Here is a 17616-nt window from a genome sequence, read left to right as displayed (position 1 = left end):
CAGTACATCTCTTGTCTTGGGATCATTCTGTGTTTCTATCTGGTGCTTAAGAGCCAGCCTACGCTAATTATTTGCTGAGCCACCTACAAACCTGGAGCAGTTCTACAAACCTCGAACACCTGCTCTCAGCCTGCCAAGGCCTACGCGATCACCCAGTTGCCAAACATTTCAACTTCCCTTCACATTCCCATACTGACCATTCCGTCCTGGGACACGTCCAGTGTCCGAGTGATGCCACACGCAAATTGGAGGAACAGCACCTCATATTTGGCTTGGGCAGCTTACAACCCAGTGGTATGAAATTTGATTCCTCTTATTTCAAGTAATCCTTGCATTGATGCTCTCTCACTCTCTTCCCTCCCTCACCTTAGTCATCTTGCTAATTTCACTGTTTGTATCTCTTCATTATCACCTCTTCCACGGCCAACAATGGATCATTGTGGACTGCACCTTTCTTGAGCCATTGATGCCTGCTGTGATTTGTTCTGTAAATTTCTCCAACCTCTAGTTTCTCCCTCCCCTGACTCTCAGTCTGAAGAATGGTCACGACCCGAAACGTCACATATTCCTTTCCTCCAGGGATGTTGCCAGACCCGATGAGTTACTCCGGCAGCATTTTTTTGTCCTGGAGTAGCTCAGTACTGTGGGGGGATCTACCTTGGGAGCTGGGCCGATCATTCGTCCCTGGTAACTAGGGAACATCTCTGTCCAGTGGAGTGCAGGCTCCCCACCCCTTTTCTGTGTATCCCTGCACCCCAGGGTCCACTCTCCCTTCTGTTCTCCTCCTGGCTGACCCACTTTGCTCTGAACATTTTGCAGATTCCGACATCTACGCCGAAATCCCGGACACGCCAAGATCTGCAGGTGAGTGTGAGCTGAGACCGACGGAGAGAGAGAGAGACTCTTGCGGCAAATCACACCATCCCCGAGTCCGCCCCAGCTGTGGAACTGCTTCAAAACTGTGGCCATTGTTTTAACAGAGGAAGCTGCAGCCAGTATCCACAGACAGGATGTGTTGGAGAAACTGCAGATGCTGGTTTAAACCGAAGATAGACACAAAAAGCTAGAGTAACTCAACGGGACAGGCAGCATCTCTGGAGAGAAGGAATGGGTGACGTTTCGGGTCGAGAGTGAATGATTTAAAGACTGCATGGATGAACTCCAAAAATTGTTCATTCCTGTCTGGCGATAAAATAATACAGGGAAGGCGGCTCAACTGTGGCTAATGAGGGAAATCAAGGATAGTGCTAAATCCAAGGAAAAGGCATATAAATTGGCCAGAGGAAGCTGCAAACCGGAGGACTGGGAAAAAATTTAGAACTCAACAGAGGAGGACCAAGGGGTTAATTAAGAGCAGGAAAAAAGAGCATGAAAGAAAACTTGTGGGGAATATAAAAGCTGACTCTAAAAGATTCTAAAGAATGTAGAAAGGAAAAGATTAGTGAAGACAAATGTAGGTCCCTTAAACTCAGAGACAAGTGAATTTGTAATGGGGAAACAAAGAAATGGCAGAACAGTTAAACAAATACTTTGGTTCTGCCTTCACTGAGGAAGACACAAACAATCTACCAGAAATACTAGGGAACCAAGGATCTAGTGGTTGGGGGGAACTGAAGGGAATCCGCATAAGTCAGGAAATGGTGTTATGTAAACTGTTGGAACAGAAGGCAGATAAATCCCCAGGGCCTGATGGTCTGTATCCCAGAGTACTCAAGGAGGTGGCCCAAGAAATTGTGGATGCGTTGGTGATCATTTTCTAATGTTCTCTCGAATCTGGATCAGTTCCTGTGGACTGGAGGGTAGCCACTCCACTTTTTAAGAAAGGAGGGAGAGAGAAAACGGGGAATTATAGACCAGTTAGTGGGGACGATGCTTGTCGATTATTAAAGATGTTATAGCAACGCATTTGGAAAGCAGTGACTGGATCGGTCAGTCAACATGGATTTATGAAGGGGAAATCATGCTTGACTAATCTTCTGGAATTTTTTGAGGATGTAACAAATAGAATGGATAAGGGAGAGCTAGTGGATGTGTATATGGACTTTCAAAAAGCCCTTGATAATGTCTCACACAAGAAACTAGTGTGCAAAATTAGAGCACATTGTATTAGGAGCAGGGTATTGACATGGATAGAGAACTGGAGGACAGACAGGAAGCAAAGAGTAGAAATTTACGTGTCTTTTTCAGAATGGCAGGCAGTGACTAGTGGGGTGCCGCAAGGCTCGGTGCTGGGACCGTTAATTACAATATATCTTAACGATTTAGATAAGGGAATTAAATGTGACATTTCCATGTTTGCGGATGATACAAAGCTGGGTGGCAGTGTGAGCTGAGATGAGGATGCTATGAAGCTGCAGGGTGACTTTGATAGGTTTGGTGAGTGGGCAGATGCAATATAATGTGGATAAATGTGAGATTATCCACTTTGGGGGCAAGAACAAGAAGGCAGATTATTATCTGTATGGTGTGAGATTAGGAAAAGGGGGATGCAACGAGACCTGGGTGTGCTTGTACATCAGTCACTGAAAGCAAGCATGCAGGTACAGCAGGCAGTGAAGAAAGCTAATGGCATGTTGGCCTTCATTGCGAGAGGAGTTGAATTTAGAAGCAAGGGTGCCCTACTGCAGTTGTACAGGTGAGACTGCACCTGGAGGGTTGTGTACAATTAGGGTCTCCTAATTTGAGGAAAAACATTATTGCTATTGAGGGAGTGCATCGTAGGTTCACCAGGTTAATTCCCGGGATGGTAGGACTGACATATGATGAAATAATACGTCGACTAGGCTTGTATTCACTGGAATTAGAAGGATGAGAGGGCATCATATGGAAACATATAAAATTCTTAAAGGATTGGACAGGCTAGATGCTGGAAAAATGTTCCCGATATTGGGGGAGTCCAGAAACAGGGGTCACAGTTTAAGAATAAGGGATAGGCAATTTAGGACTGAAATGAGGAAAAATGTTTTCACCCAGAGAGTTGTGAATCTGTGGAAATCTCTGTCACAGATGAATGAGAGATATAGGCGATGATATATCGAGATAAAGACCAATGTTACTTTTTTGCACATCTTTCACTCATTGTTCTTTATCTCTCTACATCACCGCCAATATCTCTCACTTCCCTTATCCCTAGCCAGTCTGAAGAAGGGTCTCGACCCATTCCTTCTCTCCAAAGATGCTGCCTGTCCCGCTGAGTTACTCCAGCTTTTTTGGCCCATCTGCAGACAATATCCAGTCACCTCAAACAGCACATGGACACGCGACCACAATCCAACAGATAGCTCTCCAGTATTTCATGCCGGCTTTCTCATTTATCATGATTCTTTTTGCAGTTCCTCACAATAATATCTCTCGAGACTCTGTGGTTCTGGGCCGGATTCTGGGAGAAGGATTTTTCGGTCAGGTTTATGAAGGACTTTACAAAACAAGTGTGAGTTTTCATTCTTCAAATCATATTGTGAAATGTTGCTTTAATGTCAATGGGGTGATGTTCCCAACTAAAATACTATGTGTTTACTGATCACCGAACTGGAGATTTTCTTGTCCCTTAGACCCAGGGTCCTGGTGATTCATGTCTGGGATATCTTGTGATGGATCCATAGTGTGCAATACAGCACAGAAAAAGCCCTTTGACCCACATCCCTGCCAACAATTTTGTCCATCTGCACTTCTCCCATTTTCCAGCATTAGCACTGTATCCACCTATGCCTTGCCTAAATAATAGTCTGTCTATGTGCCTCAAATATAACGATTGTATCTGATTTCATCACCACCTTCTGGCATCACATTCAAGATATCAGTCACTCTCTGGGTAAAATAAAACTTACCTCTCAGATCCCCATTAAAAATTCTTCTTCTCAGGCTAAACATAAGCACGCATTTTGATACCTTGGGAAATGATTCTGACTATCTTGCTAACGTATGCTTTTTATATTCTTATATCCCTCCATCAGGTCACCTCACTCTCCTTCACGCCTGAGAACAAGTCCAGCCTATCCAATCTCTCCCCATAACTAATGTCCTCTGATCCACCATGGTGAATCTCCTCTGCACTCTCTCCAGTGCAATCACATATTTCCAGTTGTGTGGTGGCCAGAACTGCTCACAATATTCCATGTGCAGTATAACTAGTGTTTTATAAAGTTGCAACATAACACCCCAACTATGTTTCTGTGTTGTCACTTTCAGGGAACTTGAACTCCAAGATCCCTCTGTACATCACAATCCTTCACCAAATGCCCATTTAGTATAAAAGGTAGACACAAAGTGCTGGAGTAACTCAGCGGGTCAGGCAGCATCTCTTCTGGAAAAGGAAGGGTGACGTTTCTGGTCGGGACCCTCCTTCAGCCTAAAGCACCATCTACAGAATGCACTGTGGTTACCCACCCAGGCCTCTTCAACTGCACCTTCCAAACCCATCCCCTCAACCACCAGCAGATGCAGGGGAACACCACCGCCTGCAGCTTCCCCGCCAAGTCACACGCCATCCCGAGTTGGAAATGCGTCACTGCTCTTTCATCACTGGGTTTAAATCTGGAACCCTCCCCGATAGCACTTTGGGAGTGTCTTCATCAGAGAGACAATGGTTCAAGAATGCAGTTCATCCACTCTTTCTCTGGGACAGTTAGTGTGGATAATAAATGCTGGCGTGAATAAATATTCTGGTCTGCTTTTCACTTACCACAAAATGTTGCTGTCTCATAAAATAAACACTCTGCTTCTTGTGAGTTTCTATTTAAAATACAATTGAGGCCTGTGCCAAATATGGTGCCGAAGCCAGGTGACTCTCTAATCCTAGAAATGAATCTGCAATTATTTATTACAATCACTCCACTCTTTTAAACCTCTACTCCAACAGATTGCCTTTATCCTGTGGACAGTTTGATTGTAATCATGTGTTGTAATCAGGTTGAGCAGGCTAGAACGCTATTCCTTTGAGCACAGGAGGATGAGGTTGATCTTTTAGAGGTGTACAAAATCATGAGAGGAATAGATCAGGTAGACGTACAGTCTCATACCCAGAGCAGAGAAATCGAGTACCAGAGGACATGGGTTTAAGGTAAGGAGGGAAAGATTTAATAGGAACCTGAGGTGTAAACATTTTCATGCAAACGTTGGTGGCTGTATGGACCGAGCTTCCAGAGGAGGTGGTTGAGGCAGGTACTATCGCAATGTTTAAGAAACAGTTAAACGGGTACATGGACCGGATAGGTTCAGAGGAACAAATGTAGGCAGGTGGGACTAGTGTAGATGGGACATGTTGGCCAGTGTGGACAAGTTGGGCCCGTCTTTTTCTTGATTTTTTAGTATGCAACAACAAACAAAGCTTTTCACTGTGCCCCGGTACACGTGACAACAAACTAAACTAAACTGTACTGAGTTATAATGGAAAACATTATATATGAATCCAACAGAGTCAGTGAGAACCGGGGGTAGGGAGTGTCTGGTAACAAATGCTTGCGGGCGTAAAATGTGCTTTTGACAAATATACCCGTGTAATATGCCTCAAATCTTCCTCCACCCTTGGTGTTTTTTAAGTGATCTTTGTACCTTCCCGTCCACAGAGTGGGGAGCAGCTGGCTGTTGCTGTGAAGACCTGCAAGGGTGAATGCACGTTTGACATCAAGGAGAAGTTCCTCCTGGAAGGCAGTAAGGAATTACTCACTCCCAACACACTTTCCGAAACAATAACAATATGGAAAATCTCAGCGGGTCGGGCAGCAGCCATGTCGAGGGAAACAGGGTTAACGTTTTTCATTCGGATGATCTTTCATCGATTTCTCTCTCCACTCAAGCGGCCTGACTGCGGTGTAGCTCCATCATTCTGGGGTTTTATCTTGAATTTTCAGCATTTATGGTTTCTTGATTTTAGAGTAGCGTCGTAGATCGGTACACACAGAAACAGGCCTTTCAGCCCAATACATCCGTACTGACGATTGTAGTGTCCTAGAGTCATACAGCACCAGAGCAGGCCCTTTGGCCCAACTTGTCCATGCTGACCAAGATGTCCCACCTAAGCTCACCCTACCTACACTATTTACACTACCTATCTAATCAAACTTGCCCCACATTAGCTCCATATCCTTCTATGTCTTGCTTAAGGAAGTACTTGGGAAAGAGATGAGGAAGAAGTTATTTAGTTAGTGGGTGGTGAATCTGTGGAATTATTTTCCACCGAAGGCTGTGGAGGCCGTTAGTGTATATACTTAAGGCAGAGATAGACCGATTCTTGATTAGTACAGGTGTCGGAGATTATGGGGAGAAAGCAGGAGAATGGGGTTAGGAGGGAGAGATGGATCAGCCATGATTGAATGTCGGAGTAGACTCGATGGGCCGAATGGCCTAATTCTGCTCCTATCACATGATCTACTTGTTTGGATGCTTCTTCAGCGTGGTATTCTGAAGTTCTTCCAGGTGACCTCTGATGCTCAGTTTAATGTTAGTTTGCCTCTCGAGTTATGCGTCTGCAGTCTGAGTAACTGCACGCTGTGGTTCTCCCAGTATGTTGGTGAGACCGCAGTAGGAGTGTTGTCTGCAGTCATAGTCGACCACCTCTGCCACTTCAGCCGGAAAAAGGGTTCTGATCTGAGACGTCACCTATTCCTCGTCTTCAGCGATCCGTCCATCTTTGGTAGAAACCAGCATCTACACAATACACTGGGCTCCCGCATCTGTAGATTGAAGAGATTCATTCAGGAATCTCCCAAACCCTGTCCATGGCATGGACCAACAGGTGGAGCTCTCAGAACAGTCTTATCATTGCTCACATTGTAAAGAATCATCAAAACCATCAAAGAATCATCACATTGTCTCAACACCTCTTTTATACGGTGTATCTCTCTCTTTCTCTCTGCCTTGACTCTCTCTCTCTCAGTCCACTCTCTGTCTTACTCCCTCTCAAAAAGAGACACAGTGCTGCAATAACTATGCGCATCAAACAACATCTCTGGAGAACATGGATAGGTGATGTGTTGAGTCGGGAAAGATCACCTATTCGTGTTCTCCAGAGATGCTGCACTCCAGCACCTTGTGTCTTTTTTTTATAAACCAGCATCTGTAATTCCTTGAATAGACACAAAAAGTGGAGTAGCTTATCGGGACAGGCAGCATCTCTGGAGAGAAGGAATGAAAATATATGCAGGAGGAGGCCATTCGGCCCTTCGAAACAAGAGTGACGTTTCGGGTCGGGACCCTTTTTCAGACTGCTGCCTGCCCCGCTGAGTTACTCCAGCTTTGTGTCTATCTTCGGTTTAAACCAGCATTTGCAGTTCCTTCCTACACATCTGTAATTCCTTGTTTCTACACTCTCTTAGTATTTTTCTCTCCCTCTGTCACCCTTTCCCTTCCTTCCTCCCTCTGTCTCTCAACACTTTACCTGCCAGTTGTCTTCATGAGATCACGTTTCTGTAATTTCCAGCATATGCTGTTTAGATTTGAGATGGTTGGGTGCTGCATTGTATAAATTCCCGTTTTCAGTGACCTGCCCTTCGCTTTCCCCAGCAATCATGGAGCCCCTCGACCATCCACATCTCGTAAAGCTAATCGGGATCATTGAAGAGGAGCCAGCCTGGCTAATCATGGAATTGTATCCTTATGGAGAGGTGAGTGGGGAAGCCTGCTGCCGGATGGTCCAGGGGAAGAGGCAGGATAGAACAGGAGCTTAAAGTGTCACGTCCAACCGCTGGGACGGTGGGAGGGGCTGTTACACTGTGGGAGAGGTCGGACTGAGGGAGTGTGCCACTGTGGGAGTGGCAATACTCCGGAACTGCTCCACAGTGGGAGGAGCAGTACTGATGGGAGGCTGGACAGCTAATTACAGTATTGAGCTAGTACTGCTTATTCATTTTTCCGGATACGGTTATGTTGGGCAAAACCAGTGCTTGCCACTCATATTTAAATGCCTCTTGAGAAAGCAGGTGGGGTGAGCCACCATAATGAACACTGCGATCCTTCTGGTGACTGTGGGAGGGAATTGTTTAGGGCAGTGGGTGGGGAGCCGATCGAACGGCTACTTTGTGCTGGAGGACGTTGAGCTACCCGAGAGTTGTTTGAGCCGCACTCACCCAGACCATGGGAGTGGTCCATCACACCCCCGACTCGTGCTATTTTGATGGTGGAGAGACCTTGGGGTGTCAAACAGTGAGTTACTGTCTGCCGGTCCCCTGCCTCTGTCTGACCCGTCTCCAGCTGTGTGATATTAGAATCGAATAGAATACTTTATTGTCCCATGTGACAAGCCAGAAAGGGCGCTTGCAAAGATACAAATACCCCCTTCACCCCCCCCCCCCACGCCAGATCCCTCTTTGTTCTTCCCCCCCTTCCCCCTCCCACATGGTGGTCCCCCCATGGCAGGTCCCAGTTGCTTTTCCCCTCCTTCACGGCAGTCCCCGCACGCCGGGTCCTCCTTTGTTCCTTCCCTTTGCGCTGCTGGTCTGGTTGCGTTTCCACCCTCTCTCGGTGCCAGCACCAACTGGTCAGCTCTGTCTGAGAGGGAGGTGCCAAACCCACTGGTCTGCTACTGTCTCCCTGGGGAGAGGGTGGAACCTTCAGCCCTGACCCCCCCCCCCCCCCCCCCCCCCCCTCTGTATGAGATACGGCTCGAACCACAGTCTCTTAACTGCCCTCTGAAGTGCCCCCAACTAGGGGTCAATTAGGGATGATCAGCAAAGGTTGGCCTCACCATCAACCTCAACATACAGTGACTAAATGAATGAGACCATCAGTGCTAGTCTCCTGATGGTCCCCAAGGGCAAGTGGTTGGGGTGTAAAAACAAGGAACTGCAGATCCTGGTTTATATCAAAGATAGAACAAAGTCATGGAGTAACTCAATGGGTCAGACAGCATCCCAGGAGAAAAAGCATGGGGGACCGTTCAGCTCGGGACCCTTCTTCCAACCAGCCGACTGATTGGGGTGTGATGGGATGATCCAACCCAATGGTCAGGGGAACCATGAGCCTCAGAGTGCGTTAGAAATGGATGGACGTTTGTAGGGTTTATTGGCTTCTGTAAATTGTCCCGTGTGCAGGATAGAACTAGTGTATATGGTGGCTGATGGCACGGACTCGGTGGGCCGAAGGTCATGTTTCCACATTGTATCTTTAAACTACACTAACCTAAACTTTGGAAGACAACCTCTGTCCACGCAGTGTGAAGTGGTCACAGGTAGAATGACTGATAAGTTCCTGGATCCCAGTGGTGGCAAGAATTCCCAGCGACCAGCGTCCTGCGGTATCCAGAACAGGGATCGGCAAGAGGCCTGGCTCCCTGCGGTGCCTGGAATCCCCAGGTCGGACAGGGAATGATCCTTTATATGCCCTCCCAACGACGTTGTGGGTGTCAACGACAGTAGTGAAAGCCAAGGGCAGGGAGGCCATGAGGAGGCAGGGCCTCGTGGCTGTGGTCAGCCCCCAGGAACCCTCTCCCTAGACAGGGGCAAAGTTTCCTTTCCCAACACTGTGCATTCCTCTCGGTGATCATCCTACCTGTACTCTGTTTCACCCCCAGCTGGAGAGTTACCTGGTCAGCAACAGAGCCACCCTGGAAGTGGTGACGCTGGGCGATTATTCCTGGCAGATATCCAAAGCCCTCGCCTACCTGGAGGGTGTGAAGGTTGTGCATCGGTAAGCCCATCGATCACATAGCAATAGCAAGGCACCTGATCAATGCGGGCAGGGAATGGTGCAATAAAGACTGCGGCTGGTGATCATTGATAGGAGACAACTTACTGCTTCTGTAGCCCTGTGTACTCTTGCACTGAGGCAGGTGTGAGATGGTGGGACAATCTTGGATGGAACAGGGCACAAAAAGTGCGGGCTGCGCAGCGGTACATTTGCTGTGTTACAGCGTTAGAGACCCGGGTTCGATCCCGACTACGAGGGCTGTCTGTACGGAGTTTGTACGTTCTCCCCGTGACTACGTGGTGCTCCGATTTCCTCCCACATTCCAAAGATTTGTACAGGTTTGTAGGTAAAGTGGGTTCGGTAAAATTGTATCCCTAATGTGTAGGATAGACAGTGCTAGTGTGCGGGAATCGCTGGTTGGCGTGGACGCGGTGGGCTGAAGGGCCTGTTTCTGCACTGTATCACTAAACTAAACTAAACAGAGTGATTACTACATCAATATTTTAAACATTTCAGTAGACTGTGGAAGTCGATGGAAATGGCGATTGTCTCTGGTATACTTCACAATTGATCTTACCGGGCTAATGGTTACCTTGCAAAGGCTGCTCTTTGCTTTGCTGCATTTTCCATCATGCATGGAGGGCATCACAAGAGTATCCTTGGAAAAGAAAACCAAGCCATTCCAGACTGAACCAAGGAGGGTGAGGAATGTCTGAAATTCTCTTCCCCACAGGGTCAGGGAGGCAGTTATTGGATGTGTCCAAGGTCAGGATCGTCAGATGTGTGTGTAGGAAGGAACTGCAGATGCTGGTTTATACCAAAAATGGTCCCAATATGCTGGAGTAACTCAGTGGGCCAGGCATCATCTCTGGAGAGAAAGAATGGGTGACATTTCGGGTCAAGACCCTTCTTCAGCTTCAGTCTGAAGAAGGGTTCTGACCTGGTACGCTACCTATTCCTATGCTGCCGAGTCTGTTTCCATGCTGTAACAGATCCATGACTGCCGTCTCCTGCTTCCTCTTCCCATTGTTTTTACCCTCTTCCTTGTTTCCCAATCCAAGACATTAATCCTCCTCATTTCTCCCACAGGGACATAGCTGTGCGGAATGTTCTAGTGGCTTCTCCGAATTGCGTGAAGCTGGGCGATTTTGGACTCTCTCGTTACATTGAAGAGGACAGTTACTATAAAGGTAGTGTCCAGTACCTGCTTGCTGCCCTCACACCCCAAAAATGCCATTCGGTGGCAATTGTATCTGCCTCCGATGTTGCTCACCTTTGGCACTCGATGCTAGCTCTATCTACCCCATTCCCCATGTCACTGACAATCATGTCCTCACCCCTTCTCAGTGCCTGGCCCTTTTTTTTAAATACAAAATGCTTTTATTCAGAACAAAACAAAAATCCAAGAAAGTAACACGACCAAAAGCTCCCTCTATTGGCAGTTTACAAACAAACAGTTATCAAAGTAAAATAACGTCAACATTATCAATATTATACTCGACCTCCCGTGGCGACCAGCGTTCACGGAAGGCCTCCAGAGTGCCCGTGGACACCGCGTGTTCCCTCTCCAGGGTCACGCGGGCATGGATATAGGCCCCGCGAATGGCCATCTTGGCCAGGCTCAGGAGCAAACCGACAGGGAGATCTCCTCCCTTCCCTCCCGACCCTCCCCACCCTGTACCGGGTGGCCAAATATCAGGAGGCCAAATGTAGCCCAATACTTGAGGAGCAGCCTCTTCAGATAGTCGAAGAAGGGCTGCAACCTCTCACACTCCATGTACATCTGGAAAACAGTCTCTTCCTCGCCGCAGAAGTCTGTGTCGACCTGTGGGAGTGTGTGATGGGCAGTGTAGAGGGAGCTTCACGGTCAGTCTAACCATGAAAATGTGTGATGGGACTGTGTAGAGGGTGCTTCACTTTTGGTCTACCTGTGCTGTCCCTGCCCTGAAGTGGGTGGTGCAGAACAGTCAACAAGGTGCACTCGGGTAACCACCAACAATGCAAGTTTGAAGAAGGCAGGACCTTAGCACAGTTTGGATGCCATTCAGTTGCTGTTAATTAACTCTCCACATTTATCCTGTAGCATCTGTAACGCGAATGCCGATTAAATGGATGGCACCGGAATCCATTAACTTCAGGCGTTTCACAGCCGCTAGTGATGTCTGGATGTTTGGTGAGTGTGGCCAAACAAGATCACTCCCCTCCCCACCTCTCTCCCCAGCTAGTCACCCTCTCCCCCGGCCAGTAACCCTCTCCCCTGCCGATAACCATCACACCAACCAGTAACCTCCCCAGCCACTAGCCCTCTCCCCAGCCTGTCCCCTCTCCCCATCCACTAACCGCCTCCCCAGCCACTAATCCGCTTTCTAGCCATTAACACTCTCCCCAGCCACTAACCCACACACCAGCCTGTCATCCTCTCAGTCATAGCTGGACAGCACAGAAACCGACCCTCTCACCTGCCGACCTTTATGCCCATCTACACAACTCCCATTTGCTCATGTTAGGTCCATGTCCTTCTGTGCCTGTTCTAGTTAAATGTTTGCCCAAAGGCATCTTAAAGACAGTGAACAAATCTGTTCCACGAACCCCTCCGGCAATGTTGTAGATAACGACCAATCGTTCTGTAAAAAAAATGCACCCCTCAGACGTCCTGGAGGAGTGGTGTTTCCATGAACCAGTTTTCCTGGTCCTTGCTGGTAGAGGCATTGGGTTTAGAACAGTGGGTTTAGAATGGCAGCCCGGTGGCGCAGCGGTAGAGCTACTGCCTTAGAGTGCTAGAGACCCGGGTTCGATCCTGACTACGAGTGCTTGTCTGTACAGAGATTGTATGTTCTCCCCGTGATTCCACCCATGCTCCAAAGCCGTACAGATTTGTAGGTTAATTGGCTTGGTATAAATGTAAAATTGTCCCTAGTGTGTGTAAGGTAGTGTTAATCGCTGCTCGGCGTGGACTCGCTGGGCTGTAGGGCCTGTTTCTGCACTGTATCTCTAAACTAAACTAAACAACGGGATGGGGAATCTGGTGCCAGCCAGCCAGGATTTTCCCTCAATATCCTCAAGGGACCATATTCTGTGACCACGCCTGACCACCTGGTGCATCCCAGGCTGATGGTAGCACCCACCACTCTGTGACCTCTCTGTTGACCCTTCCTCTCTGTCCTACAGGAGTGTGCATGTGGGAGATCCTTAGTTTTGGGAAGCAGCCCTTCTTCTGGCTGGAAAACCGGGATGTAATCGGCGTGTTGGAAAGAGGTGACAGGCTTCCGAAGCCGGAGGTTTGTCCCCCAACCCTCTACACCCTGATGACCCGATGTTGGACCTACGAACCTCGGGAAAGACCGAAGTTCACGGAAATCGTCTGCTCGCTGAGGTAGGCACAGGGTCAGCACAGGGCACCTGGTGACGGACCCGAGGGAGGGTGGAGAGTGATGCACAGGAGATTCTGGGGCAGGGAAATCAATCTACTTGGGATTGTTCGCAGCAGGAATCACCAGAGAACCAGCCAGGAATCAGGCCATTCCCACCTCAATGTTTCATTTGGAAAGCAGTGGCAGGATCAGTCAAATTCAACATGGATTTGTGAAGGGGAAATCATGCTTGACTAATCTGGAATCTTTTGAGGATGGAACAACAGAATGAATAATGGTGAGTCAGTGGATGTGGTATCTGAACTTTCAAAAAGCTTTTGACAAGGTCCCACACAAGAGATTAGTATGCAAAATTAGAGCACCTGGTATTGGGGGCATGGTACTGACATGGATAGAGAATTGGTTGGCAAACAGGAAGCAAAGAGTAGGAATTAATGGGTTATTTTCAAAATTGCAGGTACAGGTGCACAACCTTATATCCGACAGCCTTGGGACCAGACACTTTTCGTAATTTGGAATTTGTCGGTCTTCGGAATGGAAATTTTTTAGCGTAGATTTTAATGGCTGGCTCGGTGGTAGAGTGCCCGGCTCATATCCGCAAGGTCGCGAGTTTGCGCCTTGATCCCGGCAGTTCCTCGGTCGCGAGTTTGAGTCTTCAGTGTAGTTTTTTCTTGCAGAATAAATGTCTGTATGAAATGCAGTGTGTTGAATGAATTCCTGAATTTGTAAATGTGACCGCAGCATTGAATCACCTCCCGCACTCATGTCACCCTAGCGGGGCTACATGCCCTAAGGCGGCCTAAGGCGACATTTTCACACTCTTATATCCGTGTGCAGCAGAGGCGCCAAATGTGAGCTTTGGTGAGCAGACGACATCCTGGAAAAAATGTCTAGTTTCTTCCAGGTAGGCGATATACCCTCCCCCGCAATATACCCTCCACTTCTCTTTTATGAAGGTGATTTAGTTCCCCTTTCTTCCAGGACCAACCCGAGGTTCCGCTGTCACCTCTGCGGGCCACCCTCGGTGAACGCTCACTCAACTTTATCTTGGGATTCCTACTCTCCCACGCAATGTACCCTCACCTTCTCTTTTATGAATGGGGATTTAGTTCCCCTTTCGTCGAGGACTGACCGGAGGTTCCGCTGTCACCTCTGCGGGCCGCCCTCGGTGAACGTCCTGTCTCCCTGTCCCTGGGATAGTAGGGGGCGATCAAACAGCACAATACCCCCCTCCCCCTCCCCCCCACCCCCAACTCCAGAGGAATCCGCTCCCCGATGGGCCGCTAGGGCGACAAGTGGCAGTTCGCCCGCAGCCCGAGCTGCGCGACCCCAAGAACAAGACGCACCTTGCGCACCATCAGTTTCTGCCCTTCTGGAGTTGGAGCGGGGTTAGGCTGGAGTTGCTGATCTGGGATCTCCGTGCTTGCAGTGGGCCTGGGGGTCGATGTCCTGATGAGGGGGCACAGCTCGGGCTGTGGGCGAACTGCCACTTGTCGCCGTAGCGGCCCATCGGGGAGCGGCTTCTGGTGGTCCCGATGTCTCCCGCTAGTTTGCAGTTTTCCTCTGGAGTTGGAACGGGGCTGGGCTGCTGCTGGCTGTGGGTCTCTGGGATCTCCGTGCTTGCAGTGGGCCTGGGGGTCGGTGTCCCGTTGGTCCTGACGTCTCCGGTGACTGGCATTGCCGATGTGAAGACAGTGCAAAGCCCCCACGCCGGTGCAATGGACGGGGAGCTGGAGAGGGGAGGGAAGGGGTCACACACATGGCCGGGAAGCAGAGGGGTGTAGGTGGGGTGAAACTGAAGGGAGCGACAATCTGCTGCTGCCTGCACGCTGAGTTTAAAAGTTCCCACGCAAGACTCACGATACACTGTGTATCGTGAGTCTACCATGGGAACTTTTTAACTCAGCGGGCAGACAGCAGCATATTGTCAATTATTAACCCTCCCGCGCAATATACCCTCACCTTCTCTTTTATGAATGGGGATTTAGTTCCCCTTTCTTCGAGGACCGACCGGAGGTTCCGCTGTCACCTCTGTGGGCTGCCCTCCGTGAACGTTTTCAAGGACCTTTTTTCAAGGACTGAAAAAATGTCGCTATTCGGAGGTTTTCGTTATTTGGATCGTCGGATAAAAGGTTGTGCACCTGTAGTGACTAATGTGGTGCCGCAAGGAATTTAGAAGGGTGAGAGGAGATCTTATAGAAACATATCAAATTCTTAAAGGGTTGGACAGGCTAGATGCAGGAAAAATGTTCCCGATGTTGTGGGAGTCCAGAACCAGGAGTCACAGATTAAGAATAAGAGGTGGGCCATCTAGGACTGAGATGAGGAAAAAAGTTTTCACCCAAAGAGTTGTGGAATTCTCTGCCACAGAAGGCAGTGGAGGTCAATTCACTGGATGTATTCAAGAGAGAGTGAGATTTAGCTCTTGGGGCTAAAGGAATCAAGGTGATATGGGGAAAAAGGAATGGGGTACTGATTTTACAGTAAATGATCAGACTTGATGCCGACCGTGAATGCGTGGGGGGTTAGACATCCCCTCCCCAAGTATACCTGCCTGCCCTTTCTCCAGCATCCACCAGTCTCACCGTCCTCCTCCGTCCTCTTTCACTTCCTGCTCTTTGGGGGCCAGTGGGAGATGGGCCTCACATGTATGGTATACTAAGTAATACTCCACACAGAGATTCCTCTGTGGGAAACCCATTGTGACCATGAGCCCCATTCCGTCAACATTCCTTCTCCACAGATGCCGTCTGACCCACCGAGGGTTTGCAATGTTCTGTTTACATTTATGTACAAATAATTACACCCAATTTTATGTTGAATTAAAGAGCGATATTATATCAGAAACTCAACATTGGGCTTCAGTAAACATTGCTACGTTGGTGCTAGCTCAAAATTAGCGAGGGTGGTCAGTGCCCATGAGAAAAGGATAGTTGCCAGTGCCCGCATGGTGTGGTACTGTGGGCAGGTGGTAGAGGCTAGATGGTGATACCTTTGTGGGCCGTGGACACTGCTCGGGTGGCAAGGGCAGCGGTCAGTCCTTGTCTGGTGCGGGTGGTAGTCAATGCCCAGATGGTGTGGTCACTGCCCAGGTGATGTTGTAAGGAGCCAGTGTAGCTGCCACATGCTGTGGATGCCACCCGTGCAGAGTGGGTAACGGTCAGTGTCCATGCGATGTGGTCAATGCCCAGGTGATGTGGGTAGCGGTGCCCGTGTACTTTGGGTATTGCCTGTGCAGCGTGGGTAGTGCTGAGTCCAGCGTGCAGTGCCCACGTCTCTTGAGCAGCAGTCAGTTCAGTGGTCAGTGCCGTTCGCGGCCAGTCTCTGCCCCTTTACCCACTTTACCCATCTCACACCTGATTCCATGTGGCCTTCTCCCACACATAGCCTATTAGAACTCCTATCTCCTTGCCCACCCGCGACCAGTTGCCCATCAGCCCTCCCTCATTTGATTCCACTTATCTTCCTCACAAGTCAGATTCCAGCATCTCCACTTATCACCTTCTAGCCTCCAACCTTCCACCCCTCACCTGCCTCCATCTGCCCACATTGCCCCCTCACCCGGTTCCATTTATCACACACCAGTTTCTGCCTCATCCCACCCTCTCACCTTGGCCATCTCCCCACCACACCCTCGCTCCTGGTGCAGGGTCTCAAAACATTAATCATACCTCCTTCTCCACTAGGTTCATCTGGCAGATTATTTTTCATGGTCAAAAGGACACCCTTCATCAGAGTAGCAGTCTGAATGATGCTGGGTTGTATTGTACTGAATTCATGCTCATCAGTACTAGGAGCAGAATTAGGCCATTTGGCCCATCATTGGCTCGGCCATTCCATCATGGCTGATCTCAACCCCATTCTCAGCCCAGTCATCCCGGGGATCATTCTCAGAAATCTCTGGACCCTCTCCAAAGCCAGCATATCCCTCCTCAGATATGGGGCCCAAAACTGCTCATAATACTCCAAATGTGGTCTTAGCTGGAAGGTCAACAGTAGACATGGTCTTCTCCCTTCGCCAGCCCCAGGAGAAGTGCAGAGAACAACGGATTCCCCTGTTTGTTGCTTTCATTGACCTCATCGTGGCGTTCGACCTCGTCAGCAGAGGTGGCCTATTTAAGGCTCTGCCAAAGATCGGCTGCCCGCCAAAACTGCAGAGCATGATAGAATCCTTCCACATAAAGATGACGGGGACATTGCAGTTCAATGGCAGCTTTTCGGAGCCCTTCGACATCCGCAGTGGCGTCAAACAAGGCTGCGTCCTCGATTCCACACTCTTTGGGATTTTCTTCACTCTGCTCCTGAAACATGCCTTCGGCACTGCAACAGAGGGGATCTACCTGCGTACTAGATCAGATGGCAGGCTCTTCAACCTCACCCGCCTCAGAGCAAAGACAAAAGTATGTGAAACTCTCATCAGAGACATGGTGTTTGATGACGGCGCTGCAGTTGGGTCCCACACCCAGCAGGAACTAGTCATTGATGGACCGCTTCTATCCGGCATGCAAGGACTTCGGGCTGACCATCAACCTGAAGAAGACGAACGTCTTGGGGCAGGATACAGAGGCGCCACCTGTCATCACGAACTTGATACCGTCCATCAGTTCACGTACCTCGGCTCCAC

General features: G+C 49.0%; 1 protein-coding gene across 2 annotated transcripts in view; it reads left to right on the top strand.

The window, feature by feature from the left end:
• ptk2ba (protein tyrosine kinase 2 beta, a) overlaps positions 1-17616 on the top strand; it is a 105676-nt gene that overhangs the window by 68665 nt on the left and 19395 nt on the right. For both annotated transcript variants that reach the window (XM_055639062.1, XM_055639061.1), the window contains exons 14-21: positions 820-864; positions 3333-3430; positions 5565-5649; positions 7501-7601; positions 9506-9621; positions 10711-10811; positions 11705-11794; positions 12790-12994. In XM_055639062.1, coding sequence (XP_055495037.1) covers positions 820-864; positions 3333-3430; positions 5565-5649; positions 7501-7601; positions 9506-9621; positions 10711-10811; positions 11705-11794; positions 12790-12994 — 841 coding nt within the window. The remainder of the gene's footprint in view (positions 1-819; positions 865-3332; positions 3431-5564; positions 5650-7500; positions 7602-9505; positions 9622-10710; positions 10812-11704; positions 11795-12789; positions 12995-17616) is intronic.

Source organism: Leucoraja erinacea, chromosome 8 (genome assembly GCF_028641065.1).
Source record: "Leucoraja erinacea ecotype New England chromosome 8, Leri_hhj_1, whole genome shotgun sequence".
Classification (NCBI taxonomy): Eukaryota; Metazoa; Chordata; class Chondrichthyes; order Rajiformes; family Rajidae; genus Leucoraja; species Leucoraja erinaceus.
Note: the sequence above shows the minus strand (reverse complement) of the source record. Positions and strands in the feature narration are given on the sequence as shown.